The sequence below is a fragment of the Netta rufina genome (genome assembly GCF_964035555.1).
Source record: "Netta rufina genome assembly, chromosome: 4".
Taxonomy (NCBI): Eukaryota; Metazoa; Chordata; class Aves; order Anseriformes; family Anatidae; genus Netta; species Netta rufina.
Window position 1 is genome coordinate 70044527 of NC_140127.1, and position 19361 is coordinate 70063887.

At 37.6% G+C, this 19361-nt stretch overlaps 1 protein-coding gene across 1 annotated transcript in view; it reads right to left on the bottom strand.

Annotated features, from left to right (window-relative positions):
* Positions 1–3388: 3388 nt before the first annotated feature.
* The window catches only part of UVSSA (UV stimulated scaffold protein A), a 51232-nt gene continuing 35259 nt past the window's right edge, over positions 3389–19361 (bottom strand). Inside the window, exons 8-13 of the mRNA XM_084286791.1 lie at positions 18247–18424; positions 17139–17291; positions 13993–14176; positions 13043–13154; positions 7923–8106; positions 3389–3765 (exon numbers count right to left, since the gene is read on the bottom strand). Of these exons, the coding sequence (XP_084142917.1) occupies positions 3672–3765; positions 7923–8106; positions 13043–13154; positions 13993–14176; positions 17139–17291; positions 18247–18424 (905 nt within the window). The 3' untranslated portion in view covers positions 3389–3671. The remainder of the gene's footprint in view (positions 3766–7922; positions 8107–13042; positions 13155–13992; positions 14177–17138; positions 17292–18246; positions 18425–19361) is intronic.

The window sequence follows — 19361 nt, forward strand, 5'->3', positions numbered from 1 at the left end:
CAGGATATGTGACTGTTACACCTTCTGGGCTGAGAAAGGACCTGGAACTTCACCTTCATTCTGTGTGCTCCAGCACTGTAGCCACTAAGGGCACTATGATTCCCACTGCCTCTTTAAAGAGTGATTTTCTTAAGGCCATGCATTTGGTTGGTGCTATATGTTGTGAAAATACATGTCAGATCAAACCTTCTTAAGTGCTCATATTTATTTATTTTTTCCCCTTTCCTCCTGGGTCTTATTAGGCTTAAGTGGAAAAGTCTTTCTTTCATAATTAAGAAGTCTTTTAAAGAACAATTCTAAGAGTTTTTAAGGGTTCTAATTTTCCAGTAGAAGTCTTCAACCAGATGTGGATTGTTAACATGCCTAACATCATATGGTTAGAGATAATAAAATTGCAAGGAATCATGTAAGAGATGAATATGAATATTTTCTATCAGTAACTTAAGAGCAATCCCTCAGTACATGCCCTCTAATTCAGAATCTGTGTGAGCATGTGCTCTGCTCACAGACTTCATACCAGGTTTGTTCATGTCAGTACACACTCACTATGTGCTATGTATCAGAAAGCCAGACCCTTCATTCCAACCTTAAACAGCACTAAATTTAAATATGCTATACAGTTTCTTCCCTGCAAGTTTTTACTTCCAAGATGCAATCGTGCTCTAGTAGGAAAAACTGGAGAAGCCTTTGCTTTCTATTCTTGTTTTACCACTGAAACAGCACTCTTAGAAAAGGATGCCTTAGATTTGTCAGCATAGCTTGCTCTAGCTCAGAGCTATTGTGTCCTTTTAGAAATATAGAAAATTCAACCTGTACTACAGCTATTCATTGTAATAACACCCAGATGACACAAACCAAGGGTCAAATCAACCAAGGTGTTTAGGTACCTGAAAATCATATTAAGTATCTCCAGTAAGTAGGAGTATGTTATGGTACATTGCAAAGGTATTTGAGAGAGTTATGATGACAAAAAAAAAACCACCAGAGATAATGTGAATGACAATTCCTTTTTTTTTTTTTTCCCTGGTGCTTATAAGACAGGAGTAGGGAGGTTTCCAATAGAAAAGTCACAGACAGTTAACTAAGATGTTTGAAAGGGTGTTCAGCTCAGAATCGTGAAACCTGAAATTTCTGAGTTGAAATCTCTAAGTTGCTGTGATGCACAAAAAGGTCTGATACCTCTAAAAGGAGGATTCTATCCTTTTAAAGTTGAAAGGATTTCTGCTCAATTAAGGTATAGTGGATAATTGGTGATAGATGCTGTTCTAAGATTTTTTTTCTTCAGCAGAGCTACAGTTAGTTAGCTCAGATCTGTTGTTGGGAAACCTTAATTCTGCAAATTGCCTTTATGCATGAGAAGCAATCTAGAAGAATGTACATGTATGTGTGTGCCTTAATTAAGGAAGATGGGAGGTAAGGAAACATGCAGCTGACCCACTAGGATCAGGTTTAACTGCTGCCTTTGAATTTGGGTCCAGATAAGAAGTTTCAGTTGATAATTCTAGAACTATGTGACGCTGAGTAGCATTATAAAGGAGCATAATTACTTAAGCATACTACTCTCAGATTTCTACAATTTCCCAATCTTGTTTTTTATTTTATTATTTATTTATTTTTATTTTTAACAAAAAACACAAAATGGGAAAATCTGAGGTGCAGTGAAGTATACCTGTTTGCTGGAAGTTTTATAGTGCTGACACCTCATGCCCACAAAGGGATAAGTGTCACTGCACAATATAAATTCCTCTTTCTTCCTACAGACAGGAGCAAAAACATATCTTTTAAAATTAACACCTTCAGTCTATGTGCAGGCTCAAATCTCTGGAATGGTGGAATAACTATTCATGAGAGCCACTATTGTGACATGAGAGTCACTATTGTGGCTCTCATGAATATTAATTTCCAGATTCATTTGGACTGTTCTGTAAGACAATGATCTACATTGCACTTAAGTGTGTCAGCTTTGCCTTTTTTTGGTGGTGTTCCTTTTTTGTTTATCTTTGCTAACAAATAAAATCAATTTAACACCTGATGCAACTGACCTGGTGATGAACACGGTTTGTTGTTGACTGTGCTCTCACCTGCAGCCTTCGTTGCCAAGTTAGCTAGACAGCTAGTAGACGTGGCTCTGATTTCCAGTGTGGTAAATAACTTTGAAATTCCTGCTTAAACAGCTGCTAGCTATTTATTATCTGTTGTAGTTTAGAAGTTAAATATGTATTGGAGAAGAAATTATCTTCCAAACTGTAAAGACCTGCAAGATAAATTATCAAGAGTAAACATTGTTTTCTCAGTAGTACTTGCTCAAATCAAGAGGTACTTGGCAGAGCTGTAAATTGTTCCTTCTGACTATTGTCATAAGCTACACTAAGGATTTTATTTTAATTCTTTCAGACTCTTATGCATGAGGAAACACCTCAAATACAGGTAAGTGCCTAACCCAGTGCTGCAGAGAATCTGTTCTAGTTTGTATTGTGTTTTACTGAAAGTTAACTTTAACATTTAATTTCATATACACTACCCTCCTTCATATTCTTGATTTCCTTCACCCATAAAGCTGTATGAAACCCACATATAATACAGAATACAACTGGTCAATGTTTGTTTCACTCCACTTCAGACATGACTAGAGCCAGTAAAGCAGGTGTGAGAGATGTGACTGAGTACTCAGCCAGTAACAAGCCACACTGGATCCAGCTGCTCGATTTAGATGTGTGTGTTACTCCTCTGGAGTCAGAGGAGTCTACAGAGTTGTGGTTCTATTTGGGTGCTTAGATGTATCAGCACAGGATCCCAACAATACAAGGCAAGCAGTTCACTTGTGCAGTAAGCCACCCATGTAATTTTTTTAAAACTTCCTACTTTCACTTTGTACTGCAGCTTTATTTTTTTGGGTATCACTTAATCCCCAGCATAGTCCCCATATCTCCGTAACTTCTCATAATGAGCTTTCTAGATTGAGTTCTGAAAAATATTGGGAGAACATTTTGGGAAGACAAGAGGCAGACCAGGATTAATTTCAACAGTTCAGCTTCTACACTGGTGCCACAGCTACTGAATTTGAATTAGCTCCTGGACCTGCTGGAATCCAACTTGATTCCTTTTGCTATCAGAAGACATCAACTGAATGGCATCTTTCTTCTGATGTATGTAAGAGGCCTTCAAAGGTACTACAGGGGTTAGAGGGCTGCTTGATGTGGTGCTCTTTCTAGAATAGTAGGCTGAGCAAGTACTCCCTGTGTTGCCAACTCTCATTTTAAAAAAATCTAAATTGATATTGTTTCTAAGGTATCTTTCTGAAGGTATGAAAGTCAAGACAAATTACAACGCGCATGCTGACAACCAAGGTATAAATTACATGAGTCCCTTAAGAAGGAAAAAAAAAAACCTGACCATTTTATTCAGAGTATGTGCAAATCATAAAATAAGTTCTATTTCATGTACATATTAAGTAATTATCAACTTGTTAAATGCGTTCAATGATATACCACCATATCTTTGCCAAAATTCATGTTAATTATCAAATATATTAGAAGTTGAAAATAATTTAAAAAATAACCCCAGTAAAAATACATATAGCACCATATTTTAGTTTAAAGGTGAAGGCCTGCGCTAAAGGTTTTGTGCAGTTGTAGTCTTGTTAGTTGTCTTGCCCTTTGTTTTATTACAATTTAATTCAGTGCATAGTTAAACTGGTTGGCAAACTTCTCATGCTTCCTTTGGTCCATTTGATTCATTGCTTTCACCACCCTTTTCACAGCACCTCTGAAAGAGAAACAAAGTATAAAAACAGTTATGTTGATTCTAGGCAATCTCAGAGACTGTTTATGAATGTTGGGGGAAAAATGAACTATGATTAATTGCTATCAGGCTTCTGAACACTGCACTGATGAGGCTGAACAAATTTGTCTTGTTAATCAAATTAGCTGCAGCAATACAAATAGTTTAATTCAGCAATGATTTTATTAACAGGAGTAAACAAATTGAAGTCTTTCAGTTTAATAGCTGTGCATTCCACCCTCCTAGCATTATTTCTGACAGTCACACATAACAAGTTTATTTTTTTCAAAAGCAAATAACCAATCTGTGATGAAAAAAAGTGACTAAAAGCACCTAACAGGATTTTAAAGAGCCTAGCCAACACTGAGAAACCCTTACCAAATACCACCTGCAAAATTTAGAATGTTTTTATATGGGAAGTGGTTGATGTTCAAGTATAATTCATTTAGCAACTTCCCTTCCAGAGGTTCTTAAAACCCAGTTTCATCAGCTATATGCAGAGTAATAAGGCTCTCTTGAGCACCAACTGTTTAATCCATGACCACAACACTATCTTAGGAGTACAGCAAAGACTGTCATACACTTACGTGTATATGCAGATAAATGACTTAATATTGCAGAATTGAAAGGCAGAAAAAGGAGTTCACAGTTTCAGAGGCGCAAGAAAGCATAAGAAAGGAAGGCCACAGCAACAATGAAGAGAATGTTCTGTTGTGTGTATCTGTCCCTACAAAAGCTTATGGAAGCTGATGAGTGCAGGATGTAAATTTTCTTTACTGGACTCCAGAGTTCCACTTTTTTTTTTTCCCCAGTGACTTTGGAAGCTTCTAGCAGGAAAGCCCAAACATCTGAGGCTGAAAGTTGCAGGTATGTTAAAATGTCACCCTGGTGCTGCTTTTCAAGAAGTTATTTCTGAACACTTCTGTAAAGGCCTGGATGTTCTGCCAGTCTGGAAGGTATAGCAGCTAAGGGCTTGATCTGAGGGACTGTGGCACTCATGGATGTGTCTCTGTCCATTTCTATACTAGAAATGCACTCTGCAAGTCCTCTCGTACCAAGTGGATGGTTTCAAGTCTAGTGCTGTTAGACTCTGTGTTGTCAGAGTCTACCTTTCTCTGCTACTTCTAAGGATGCTGCAGGGTGTCTGGTAAAATGAGGAAAAGGCATCTACCAGGTATTGTGCACTAGCCTTTTTCAGGATTGGGCCTGACACACTATTCCAGCTCTGCTCCTATGGTTACCTCTGAAAGGCAAGTTGATTTCTGTTACAGAAAACTGCTCCTTTTAATGGCTTCACTTTAAAAGCAATTTTGAAACATCTGAAGACAGAGGATACTTCTCAATAATGCTTCTAAATGGTGGGATTAAAGATTTTCTCAGCAGCAACCGTAATCAAAGACAGCATTCTGAAAAAACACCTTGGAAGTGGTCTTTTTTAACAAAATTCTACCAATAAAGTTACCAGAGTAAAGAAAATGTGGTCATGGTTTTGCACTTCAAATATTGCCTAATTGGTAGGAGAAAAGTGAGCCTTTAGCAGTGCTGAGTGGCCTTGACACTTTCATGTCATGTAGGTTTTACATTAGCACCACTGGATTGTGTGATACTGTAAATGAAATGAGATCCCACTTTGATGATCTCTGTGCAATTTCACTTAACTGTATTGGCAGACCAGAGCCTGGGTTTATCACCTATACATTTCAAGTAATTTGGGGTTGTTATAAGGAGCCAAGGTTATCATCTTGTTTAGTGCTGCAAAGCATGAAACCTATTAAAACATGACAGGTTTGATTCCCTGTGCCTGGCACTAACATTCAAAATCATTAGCAAAAAGTACAGTAAACCAAAACCAACTTTTTCAATTTATATTGTTAAACCTGATACAAATTTCTTCTAACTGTATGCTTTATTGACTTTAGCTAGTATTGAGTAACTTGAGAATTTCACAGAAAACGTGTTATTTTGTAATAAAAAGCAACATGGAGTTGGCTTTGTTATTGTAACTATTACATCAGAAAAAGGGAAAATGGATTTTAAACAAATATTGTGTTTTAGATGTTGTTCAACTCATCTAGTATGCTTAGGAAATAACTTAATGATTTTATAACTTTTCTTTTTTTTTGATTTGACAACTTTCCACTGCTTACTTTGCTTTAAATACTACTTTAACATGTGAAACTCTTTAAACACTTGCAGCTGCTTCCTGTAGGATAAAGACCAGAGCATGCTTGGACAAATTTATGTTGCAGCCACATCTAACCAAGACTAGATATAAGAAATGGCATAACAGAGCAGACATATAGTGCTATGGATGTTCTAAAATCCATTCAGCCTGGGGGCGGGGGGATTGTAAAATCCCACTTGCATCTGAGCTAGTTTACTTCCTTTAAAGTTCTCATCTGTTTACCTAAGTTACAGACACCTGTCTGAAATTTCTAAATGTCATTGAGTGTCCATCAGGATGGCATGAGAAAGCTTCCTAGAAGTAAATTCTGTTTCAGAAAGGAAAAAAAAAGTAATTTCTTCTGTAGAGTAGTAAAAAAAAAAAATCAACAGGTTTCTACAATGCCCATATTTACTACAGATATTCAAGTTACCTCAAACTAATAATCCCCAAATAACAGTGGCTTGAAGCATTTTAGCAATGCAGGTTCATGTTTTGTACCACTGTAGATTTTGGGGTAGAGAGCTGGCTGATAACTTCTGGATTTTAAAAACTTAAGTTTTAAAACTTCATGAACTTAAACATCACATTCACAAGCCTACGATGAGAGAGGCAGGCATGTTGCAAACCACTTTGGTCCCATGCTTACAGTAGCAACCCTGTGTTACTTTACTTTTCTGCAATATTCTTGCTTCAACAGAACCACATTACTAACAAACTACCTGGACTTTCAGAACTCTTTTTACCTTGAGCTAGAAAGTTGTGTAACTATCAAGGTGAAATTGTGAGAATGTTCAGTGACCTAAATAATCAATTCATTAAACTGCATCTCAGAGAAGCCAAGCTTTCTTACAAATAAGTAGCTATTGGTTACATTTTTTAAAAATAAAGGTAAGGGTGCATAAATGACCTTGGGTGCATTCATGTTTAGACTTCAATATGTGTAAGTTATGATTATTTTATGATCATAACGCTTCTGAGTGTTGCTGCTTTGCAGCCCAAATAGTTTGCTTTCTGGCTAAATGAAGGCCTGGAGCTACTCTTTGCACATGTGCTAGGAGGAAAGGGAGAAATATAGGAACAGCACGATCCTGAGAACAACACCATGTCTGCAAGTCTCTGGTACAGGTAGCATTCATCTCCAAACTCTTCCACTGAAAAGAGAAGAGATGTGCAGCAGGTTCCACTCCCCTGATATTAACAAGGGATGGTAAAGGTTAAGTGAAAAAGGAGCGTAACATAAAGATCCAAATATCTTTCTTAATGCATTTCTCAGCAAAGGAGAAGAAAATGCACTGGCAGCATGTCTGAGTAACACATGAAAAGAATTGTGGTGTGGATTGGAAAGTGGTGCATCACACCTGGCTACAAGTTTTGTATATACCAGAGTGAGGAAAAATACACAGGAGCAAAGAAGCTGAAGTGGCAGTAAAAAGTTTGGGAATGTCTCTGAACATACACCAGAGGCTTGAGGGCAACTGCCAAGGGTTTTTGACAGATGCTTTTGTTAAAGTACTGCTCAGGACAGCTCACCTTGGGCTTTTAAAAAGAAAAAAAATCCCTTCACTTTCACTTCATCTACACTACTCCAGTGTGTGTCTGGTGCCATAAGTTGTGTCACTCTGAACACTTCATTTTCTTTTCAGATTCAGTACGTTATGCACACACAGAGTAGCATCCATCTGGTTAACAAATTATCATCCAAAGAAACCACTACAGCAATTACAGGTTTTTAAAAAGATGAGCGATGGGCCAAAAGGGAAAGCTTTCTGAATTAGTTGCAAATCAACTTCTAAGAAATAACCCTGGTCATCACTACCTGCTAGTCCCTGCCCTCCAGAGACATGAAAGGCATTTGTGCTCTGCCATTGGCAAAGAAAGCTGTTTGCTAAGCGCATGTTAATGTAGAAAGGGAAAACACTGCTGTAACAAAGAAAAACAACAATTTAGCAGATGTTAGAAAAAGTAAATATCTTACTTATTGAAGACTTTCTTCTCAAGCCGTGAACGAGAAGTGTTGGCCTGCTGCTTCAGGTCTGTCAGATTTGGGTATTTTTTCCTCTTCCCTTTCTTTTTCCCTCCTTTCCCATCATTTTTAGAGGAACCAAGATCCACTCCTGTAGCTGCTTCAACTTCTCTCATGAATTCTGGATCTCGCCACTCTGTTTAAAAGAAAAAAACATGCACTTTGAAACTTCAAAATTAAGAACGTGCAATCTCCTAAGTTAAAAGTTCTTGCCACTACCAGGCAACAACAGTCAGTGTGCTGTAAATTGCATACACAAAAGGAGGGAGGATAAGGCAATTAGTCAAAACCACAGACCTTGATGAAAAAGCCCTGCCAGGCTGGGATTGGTATCTACTAGCTGCTGTAGACAAAACTGTTCTGTATAAAGACAAGCTCTTACAGCAGCACGGTAGCAAGATTTCAAGGAAGCTATTCCATGCATGACATAAACACAGTGATCATCAGTTAGAAACTGAGCAAAATGCCAACGAGGTAGCTGTGGTACTTACCTCCAGAAATAAATTCTGAATAAGATTAAAAAATAAAAAATACGGAATTTGTCAATTTTAGAGTAGAGCGGGGTGATGATATTTTAACATTTCTTCATCTGATATTTTAAAAGCATTCTTGAATATGACAAAAATAACCCTGTTGCCATAAGCCCAATTTTACATTTGATAATTTTTTCAAAGTATTCCACACTTCATCAGCTTAATTATCTAAGTAAAACTGTTTTTTGTTTTTCTTTTGACAATAGCACAAGCGAATTTCTCTCTTCACAAACTTGTTTTATGGTTTTATCAAATTCTCAATGCTTCAGAATCCAACCACCCACCGCGAGTGGAGTCTGATCACAGTTGCTACCATGGGAATAAGCATAAATGATTTAGACTGTAATTTCAAGGAAGCAGTCATCTTTCATCATTAGTATTATGTCTTGCACAGCAGAACAAGAAGAATGAAAAATAAAAGTAGAAATAAGCAAAAAATGTGTCTAAAGGACAGATATCTTCACGTAGGAAAATTGACCTATGCAAACTTAAGAAAATGGTTCCACATTTTAAACATTTTGAGCACATGGTTTGAGAGTAACACTGTCCAAATTCAGCATCAATGTCAGAATTCCTCCTTTTAATAACCACTAATTGCCAATCATTTGTCATAGAGCTTCACGTATGTCAGCCTGACTTTGCTGCCTGCAGAAACTGAAACACCAAACTTCTCTTATTTAAAATCTATGCAGATATGGGAGAATATGCGGTGCTAAATGACAATACAACTTCACTTCTGCACCAAGCTGGTCAGTGAGCATAACAAATATCAGTAACAACATTTCAAGAAGGTCAGAGGCACTTAAGAACACGGTGTTTAGGAATCCCAGAGCAATTTTCCAAGGAACAGTTAGATGTAACCTACTAGTATGATATGCGAAAGCAAAGACAGGTTAAAATCCAACACAGAAAAAAAAATGACGAAAATGGAGTTACGTAGGAACTGAGCAGGAGATGTATAGAGGGAGAAAATAGAGCACATATACTTGATAGATCGTGGGACTTCAAGAGGTGGGTTCTTTTGGTGTCTTTTTTTTTTTTTTTTTGGAGGTGAAGGAATACAGAACAGCACAATTCAGATACAGGAACGATTAATCCAAGATTAAGGAAAACTGTCTAAACAGTTTATCTCCCAGTAATAAGAAGGCGTCACAGTTTAGGAACCCAGTGAATGGAGCAATTGTTTAAACACAACGAAAAAATGCCGGCATCCAGTAGAGATGAAATGAGCATTTGAGTAAAATGAAGGAGCAATTTAAAAGCCTTTGAGAAAAATCAATAGAATGCCAGGGAAGAGCAGCCTTTTTGAGCATTGATGGGCCCCTAAAGCTCTTCATACATTGTTACTGAGTTTAGCAGCCGGGAAAAGAAAATTACACAGTTTGCAAGGGTAGGCGGGAATCAATACTGTAGTTAGTAAAGAGATGCTATTTCACATCTGACTGGCCAGCGGCCTGCCTTCACCAGCCTGTCCTGATACCTGTTTGTTAACAAGTCACTAAGGGCTGAAAAACCAGATACTCTTCAGGGTTGACACAAAAAATAGGCACTTAATTTGCTCCTGTGTGCGAACTATTGGAAAAGGATGAACAGTGCAGATTAGCAGGTCAGCTTAATCCCTTATGATTCATTGTTTCAGGACCAAAGAGCCCAAAGCACCATTTTGTGGACATTAGCTAGGATTCAAAATTTTATACACTAAGTTGAAAAATGCTTCATAATATCAGTGACAGTGTTGTCAAAACACAAGGCCTTATCACACAAACTGTGTTACTTTTACAGAATTGTTTTCCTCTTCAACCATGTAAGGATAAAATTAACCTACCGTCCAATAGGAAAAAGACATAGGAAGAATGTTTGTGGAATTTCATTACAAAACTGATCTCCCAGTTTTAATGTTTGGCATTTTTCAAGCTGTCATCATTAGCAAATGATGTTTTCAATCATATGATCAAAGCACTTACTGTGGTTCTCTACTTGTACATTTTCCACAGCAGCACTTTGTTCAAGTCTAAGCTAAAAAAAAAAAAGAAACAACAAAAAAATAACCCTCCCTCCACTCCCCAAACCACGAAGCCAAACCAACCAACCAACCAAACAAAAAAAAACTTTGAAAAGGTTACTGAAAATATTATAAAATAAATATAAAAAATCCAAGGCACAGGAAGAAAAGAAACAAACAAAAAGCAGTGGATAAAAGTATTCAGTGACATCTGGTGTATATATGGCTTTAGAAACCTTGAAGGTTTTGTCCAATAAATTAAGTGCTGTAGCCTGCTCAGTATCTCCCCAGACAGCCAGGATGGACCTTTGTGTGACATCTCAGCTTAACGACGGCACTCAATAATGCAACACAGCAATGTCAACACTGGTTTGGGACTAACACACACATCCTTGTGGGCCAGAGGTGAGAAGCCTCTAACAACACCGTGCTGACACTGTAATAAAAATAAGTATTATGTCTAGCCTCGAGCAATGGCAATTTCACAGAATAAATAAAAAAATCAATATTTTTCAGCGCAAGTGATTTTTATACCAAAGTATTGGTTTCCAGTTTGAAACTAGTCCCTCAAGAACACCTCATAGCTTAATTTGGTGGGTTTAGTTTGTCATAACTGAGTTGGGAACTTTCCTTTTTAGCACAACTTCCCTGCCCCTGGCCTGTCTTCGCTACATTTCCTGTATTTCCACTGTTGGTTGGAAGCCAGCTTAGAGCACTTCACTCTACTTGGAAAATGATGGAAATTGCCTGTGAACGCAGCACTTCTTGACACTTGGGGACACCAAAATGCGTTCAGTGACTGCTGCTTTCGTGGGGTGCTGGTAATGCCCAAGCACTGCCACTTGAACCTCTATCACAGGAAACTGGCTGGATTGATTATATGTTTAAATGCACCTTTATTCATCACTGACCTTTTTGGATAACAGATCAATTACTGTTCTTTATGCACATTTATGTGAAAAACTCAGTACCCTCACTCATAATATACATAATTATGAAACTGGTGAGAAGTCAGCCAGAGCTTAAGATGGAAATTACAAACTCTCTTCTTAAGGGACCATACTGCAAGGTATCAAAGTGATAAAGCCTAAGGGTAAGTTTAATTAGAATGCAGAGTACTCACCTAGACTAGTTTTAAACAGAGACAACTAACACCTGGGGAAGGCAGAGTAAATAACACCTCTGAAAACAAATCTGTTCCCTCCAGCTATACACTATGTCTTGCTGGATAGATCCCTCTCTCCCATCTTCCTTTGTAGTGCATCAACGTCCTTTTGCTTCATTCTAGATATCCTCTTGGGGATCTATGAAAATCTACCTTCTGTCTATTGCTAATGGAGTTTAACTGTACCACTGAAAAAAAGAAGTCCCTTAGTCTCCTTGGAAGTCTTCTTGCCTGTGTGTTCATTGGTTGCTGCCCTTCTCATTGCCTGCATTGCTTACCTAACAGTCCAGAGCTTTATCTCACCTAAAAATGGTACAATAATCTTGGGGAATGACAGGTCTTCCCTTCAGAGCATCCTACCTGAACGCAGTAGCCAGAATACAAGGTTCAGACGATTAGTTTAGTTGTCCATCCCCATTGTTCAAGAACAAAATAGAATATTGTGTATTAAACAGTAAACAATTAAATAGCATAGGTTCTTTTGCTGCCTTTCTCAAGCCCATTCCAAATACTGTGTCTGCTACCAGACTGGATAAAACACCAACAGAATTCTAGGCAAGTGCTTCCCTAAGTCAGAGTACTTTGTAGCACAGCACAGAAAGAAAGCATAAGGAGGACAAGAATTCTCCTTCTAAAATACATGTAAATACAAATGAGAAGATATAAGAAAAATAAATGCCTGCATTGTGACAACAAAAACACTCTGCCAATATTTGGAGTAGTCCTAATAATATTAAAATTTCATCACATAAACTACAACTGTTAGGGACCAGCGAAGTTAGACAACTTATTTTGCCAAGGTGTGGGAATAGTTACAGTCAAGCATCTCCCAGGAAATAGGCTTAATTGCCTTCAATATACATGTTCCTTGTGATAAAGAAAATAATTTGTCCGCTTGAGAAGTGTTAGGAACATTATGAGAACTACAGAAAATAAAGAACAACGTAAAGTTAACCTTACTCTGTGTATACATTCATCCATACTTAGGAGATAAGCAAGAATCATTGCAAATGATCTGAAAATTAAAACCAACAGGAATTTAAATGAGAGAACGGAGCTAGGAGCAAAACAGAAATATGATCCAGTTCTGTGGATCTCAACCTGTGCCTTTTTAACAAAAGAATTAGGTTTTCTTCCATATAACCTCTCATTTGATGTCCAACTGTGTACTGAGATTGTTGTCCAATTGTAGACACTGTAGATACTGTAAATAATGTAATATAAATATGTAAATATATTGTAGATATTGTTAATATTTTATATAGTGTATGTAAGCACATGTAAAATAATCTTTGAAAAAAGCCCAATATGTTTAGCTCCCACCTCTATCTAATATTTTGACATTGCTTTTAGGTGCTACGGAGACACAAACCTGGCTCAGCTGCTTGCTTCTCAAACCGCATCTTTTCTTCTCTGTCTCTGTCCTCTGCATTAACAGGAATCCCACGCTCATCCCGAGGAATTATCTTTCCGTGGAAAGGGCACTGCACAAAGAAAGGGAAAAAAATCTCAAAACTTCTGAATAAAAAGATGTTTACACATTATCCAGCATAGCTTATGCCTGGAATCAAGTCATAAAACTGTACATCTGAACCCCAGTCCCCCTTAGAAGGCATCAGGATCCCATAAGCATCATGTGTTGAATACATTCTGAATCTCAAAGAAACAATCTCTTTGTGATATGAATATTTGGTTTCAAGAGAACAGGTAGCACAACCTGTCAAGTCTGGAACAAGGGTGCTCATCCTACATCGTATTTGTTGTCTACATTACATCCTTATCACATAACAAACCCATCTGAAGTACTTCAGTGCATTCAGATCCTTCAATCTCAAATACAGAAAGAACAGAGATATTGAACGAAGTATTTACACAAAGGATCTCTCCTCAGTAGAGCTCATGCTTTGAGGTTGTACAGGATTTAGCTTTCATAAAATCTAATTTGTAAATAAAATCTCTTTGCCCCCCAAACACTCATGTTTCTAAAAACTGTTAGTGTCAAATATGCTCCAAACAAGGAAAATTTTTAAGCAACAAACTGTCACTGCTTTGTACTGTAAAGTACTTAAATATAACAATAATAATATAAATATCTACAATGAATGCCAGAAATATTTCAGCGCTCTTTAAATGTCTACAACTTCATTACAGAAAGGACACTTCCTATGTGAAACACACAGCAACAGCAAACTTCTCCAGAAACAACTTTCATTCAATCCCTTGAGCCGTATTTATAGTGCAAAATTAACGTTTATAGGTATGTTTTAATGACATCCTCTCCACACAGCACATATCCAGGAAGTTATGTTACTCGGTGCCTACCTTAATCCGATCTTGTCTTTCGCACAGACTTCCATTAGGCATTGGTGCTCGACATTTATGCTTCACTGGTTCAAACTTGCCAGCAAATGTTATATATCTAGTTTTTAACATTTCAGCTATTTCGTTATTTTCCACCTCTTCCTCTACTTCACTGGGTGCCCAAAATCGATGCTCAGAAGAAAATCTGGGAAAACAATAAAAAATGTATTTGTCTATAGAAATGTTGTGCCTTTCCTGTCCAGGCTCGCTGAGCCACCTGCATCAGACACAAGTTCAGCATGTAGAAAGCACATAAAGGAGCCAGCATAATCCTGGGGTAAACCTGCATGTACAAGGAGGGGAAGCTTTATCAGCAAGCTAGAAAAAAAATAAAAATCTACCACTCTTTTTTAAGACTCCCTTTCTTTCTTAAGATTGCCTTATGATGATGATATTTTTTTAAATATTACCAAAGCCTGACTAGCGTCAAGTTCTTGTTTAATCTGCTCACCTTCTACCACTCTTAGCCCTAGCTGGTGACTTGACATAGAGAGTCAGTTATCCAATACCCAGTTTCAGTGAATAATTTTGTAATTCTGTATTAATATTCTTCATAAAAAAATACTTCTACTGTGAGTCACGGAAGATAGATCAGGGAGGAAACAGCTTGATCTTAACTTGCCTGATCTTATTCCTGACAGCTGTACTCCTGTAGCAGCAGAGAAGCAGGAGCTGAAATCAGGGCATGTGGCAATATTTTGATACCCAGGAAAAGAGCAAACCCTCTGCCGAGTCTTACAGAATTTTTTTCTTCTAGGTTCCGTGGGCTGTTCTTCTATATCATATTAATAACTCTGAGAAACTTATGAAGTGTTCCTCCAGGAAATTAAGCTAGTCCATTGAAAATCTATTTTAAAATTAGAGAACCTTACCTACATTTACAGACATATATAGGCAAATAAGCTCTTCGTTATTCTACTGTAAAGATTAGTACAGTGTCAAAAGACACAGGGAATGGGAAAGAAGGGAAGTAAGGATCTCACGGTGCAATTTAAGCAATGCTTTGAAAAGGCAGATTTTTGTTTGATAAAAGATGTATGTGACAAATAAAATCTTTTCATAAGAGGCATGAGTAGGGGAACAGATGAGCAGCCAGAAGCCCAACACCTCACTCCTACTCACACCAGCTGAAAAAAAAATATTTGAAAAACAATCTTCCCGATAGCCAGTCTCACTGTCAACATTTTAAAATCTGACTTTCTCATACGTGCTGTTGGGAGGCATAGCTTTAAATAGGTGAAGGGGAAAGACTTTTCCATTTCAGATTTTAAAAATGCAAATTCCATACACACTCCATTATTTTCTATTTTCTGTTTGTTTTTGTTTTGTTTTGTTTCTAGGCATCTCTGTAAGATAGTATGTGTGCATATAGAAAAGTTAAGAGTTGGTCAATGATTATCTTAATTTTTCAATAAATACATATTACACCCAGGGGTCACTGGTATTGTGTGTGCACAGTTACTTAAATTATCTTTGGTTAGATTGGCATATCTGCAGTTATAGACCATAAGGTTCAGAAGTGTGCCCTCTATTTTAATGGGAAGCATAAAAATAAAACAGTACAGCACAAGGCAGACAGGCAGTGAAATATGCTTCTGATTTTACTTATGACTTGAATAACTCATTTGCAATGTAAAATAAAGCCTTACTACCTTTTTGGCATTAGCACAGACAAATGCTTCTTAAAGCGTTGCTGAAAATCGTAACCAGTCTTTGAAGAGCTTACACCTCACCAGACAGAGCCCAAAGCTTGGAGTATCTGTGCTAAAGCACTGTTATGTATCAAATTTCACTTGTTTTCAATAATTTAAAACATATTCAGCATTTTATACAATCAAGTACTGGTGAAAAGTTTTGCCCTTGTTCCTTTCTGCAAACACTGTCTCTTTATAGTAAAATTAAGATAGAGTGAAATGTACCCAAACCAATCTAAACTGATGGAATTGAGGGGGTATTATCTTAAAAATGCACTGAAAATCAGCAAATTAGGCTCATTTCCAAAGTGTGGAAATACACCTAGCTATTGTGAAGACATGAAGTGAGGAATAAAAAATTTACATGTCATCAGGCAGGGTAGACCTTGTCATGAAAATCTAAATTCCTCTGTGTCAAAATGTGGAGACGATGATGAAGTGAACCCCTTGGTTTCACACTGAAGCACCATTTCTGTGTTGTTTTTTGTTTGTTTGTTTGCTTGTTTTTTGCACAGCATTACTCCAGCCCACATAATGATTATGGGGTTTTTATTTGATTTGTGTTAGTAAGAAAACAAACTAAGTTAAAGTAATACTGCTGAGAATATACGAATTTGATTTGCAACTCAGCCAGTCAATGATTTTTGCCTTATTCAAGCCAAGTACGGTACACACTGATACTAAGTTTCTGTTGGACTTGTATGGAATTTATACACATAGGAAAGACTTTGCAACCCAACTTTCATATAAAAATGCTAGTACTAAAAAATGGACTTTAAAAACAAACTGCCAGAAACAAGTTGTGATTGTATACCTCTAATCTATTCTCCCCAACATTCCTAGAGCTTTCCCCAAACCAGCAATGCTTCATCTCCAAGAAACACAGAACCTTCCCAGACAAAAACGGGAAGTCACAGATTGAAATGCAAATCCTGTAACTGCCACCTCCTCTTCTGTGACAGAACAAGCATATCAATTTCCTCAGTCACCACTCTGTAAAGTCGGGAAAAATATCCATGACACCTCCCTGGTCTTTCTCCTACCTTGCCTGTTATTTATTTAGACTGTGAAGCCTCCAGCAGAGGGACTGTCTATCATGGACTTGCACAGCACTTCACAGAATCGGGTACTGATTTAAATTGGACTAAGTGCTGCCATACTGCAAATAATACACAAACATGAAAAGAGCAGAAAAAATGTGCTTTGAAGTATCAAAGGACATTTAATTAGTACCACATCTTCTCAAAACAAATACCACTTTAAGGTAGAATTTCTGACTTTGATTATGGGTCCTACAACACAAAGAAAAGAAAAAAAGTAATTATCAAAAGAAATAGCAGTCACCCCACTGCATGACCTCTGAGTAAATCTGTGTATTTGTTTAATTTGTCTTAAAAGAAAAAGAGCATTTACTTGAGAATCTTCCCAGAGCTTGGCTGATCCTGTCCCCAGTAGTGAAGATCTAACCCAAAAGGCATGAGGGGAGCTTTAGCTCTTTCCTCTTCTAGTTTTCTTCTCTTACTGTCAGGCTCTTCTGAAGCTGCTGGCTCAGCAGATGCAGACTCGCTGAAGAAAAATGATGAAAAGTCAATAGAGAACAATCACAATTACAACTTTTTCTGTTTACATTAGTTTTTCATATCACTAATATTAGCTTAGATCTAGGACTACAACTACCTTTTCAGGGTTGTCTTTTTTTTTTTCCCCACACCCCAAAGGATACAGACTGTAAAATCACACAATGTAAGCATAGCACAGTGCATCATGAAGCTGAAACATTAACTTTTTAAAAATTAGCTTTAATTTTACAAATGTAAAAAAAAAATGTACACTTTTTCAAAACATATACCTGGTTATTCCAAATTCTGGAGTTCTAATGAAGTAAACCCCTTTCTCTTTCTGAGATCACATTCTGGTTTGCTAGGTTTTGAGGGCTTTCCCAAAGTGTCTTCTTTCGGACAACACAGAAGTGTCTTTTTAGGAACACACCACTAAGTAGATTACTCCAGACTTATCCCCCAGAGACTCACAGATAGATGTTAAACAAGATTAGAATTTCACCAAGCTTTGAATAGGATTGACAAATACGTCTTTGGAATCAGTAGAACATGCCTCCAAACAGCATTGATAGATAGCTTAAGTCACTAGGAACAAGAGACTTCTGAAACTACTTTCTAACTTAGCGTAGGATATGTTCTGTTTAGCCGCAAACTGAAAAATCCCCCAATAAATGGGGCTGGCTTTGTTGGTTAGGAGAGGGGATAATGTTTTATCTTTTCACAGAGGCCACTTACACAAATCAAACCTAAATCAAGTGATTAGTAAAAGAGTCCTTAAGGGCCTACTGCAATCACTAACAAACCCCCAAAGTAAAATAAATGTAACTTTAAAATGTGAACAAGATAGACTAAACCTTAGCTTGCCCAGTTCAGGAGTACTTTTCCGTATTTTTTTTGTGACTAATAAACATAAGTAAGAGCAAGAGGTTTCTACAAATCATAAGAATTAAAATGAAAATAACCTGGCATGAGGAGGTGTTAACTTCGGTAGTTTGTCTCTGATGAGTTTCAGTGTTGCAGCTGCACAGGTTGGGTCAAGTTCATCTTCATTCCCTTTCAGCTGGGCTCGGGAGCTGGCTGGAGCTGGTCCTGCTGGCGTCTTCCTCACTGGTGCTTTTGGGGGTGACTGAGGCTCTAGCCCTGCAAAAGAACCCAGTGTTGAGTTTTGCTTGAGGTTTACTTCCCCTGCCCTTAATGCGTCACAGCAGGGCCAAAGCAGCTCAGAATGCTCACTACATGCAGAAAGCTGTCTTTGCAATTTGCATTAGACATCAATCCCACTCACAGACAGAGTGGTATTTCTATCTCTGAATTTTTTCTTATTTTCGAACAGAAACATACTGAGTAACTAACTACAGCAAATCAACTTGTAAATTTTTATGACATGGTGTGACAACAAAGAGTGATCATGCTTCATCTTGGGAAGAACAAAACTTTAACAATACACATCTGCCTAAACTGTGACGATGCATTTTGTATTCAAGTTTCTAGAATGGGAAGCACACCTGGTGGAAAAACTGCGTGTGAGGCACATCCCTGTGCTTTGGTGATTCTTGGTTACCATACTCACCCATCAGAGCTGAAACTATGAAACCAAATATTTATTTTTTCCTGTTGTTAAGAGGCACCACTGAGAATAGTTCAGTTTCAATTCCTAAATACAACCTCAAACAGAATTATCTAGGGAGCATTCTTCTTTCAGATAGTAAAACATAAAATTTGCCAAGATAAAATATCTTGTAAGCAGCACAGTGGTATATCCACAGGGTACTCTGAAGAGACAGTAAATGGGTGAGCAACACCTGAGGAACAAGCCCATGCTGCAAGGCATTACCAGGCACAGAAGTACAGCAGCAGCAGCTCAGTGGTGGGCCAAGTTAATTAATTTATACAGCTCAATTAGACCGTCAGCATGGACTGAAATGATGCGATTAGATAGACCAAGCAGTCAGACAGCACATGCCTCTACCAGCTGAGCTGGAGAAGCAACTCCATTACCTGGCAGTAGTTTCAAGAACTTTTCAGCCAATAACAGCTAAAATGGGAGAGACGTGATCCCCCACACTGACATAATAGC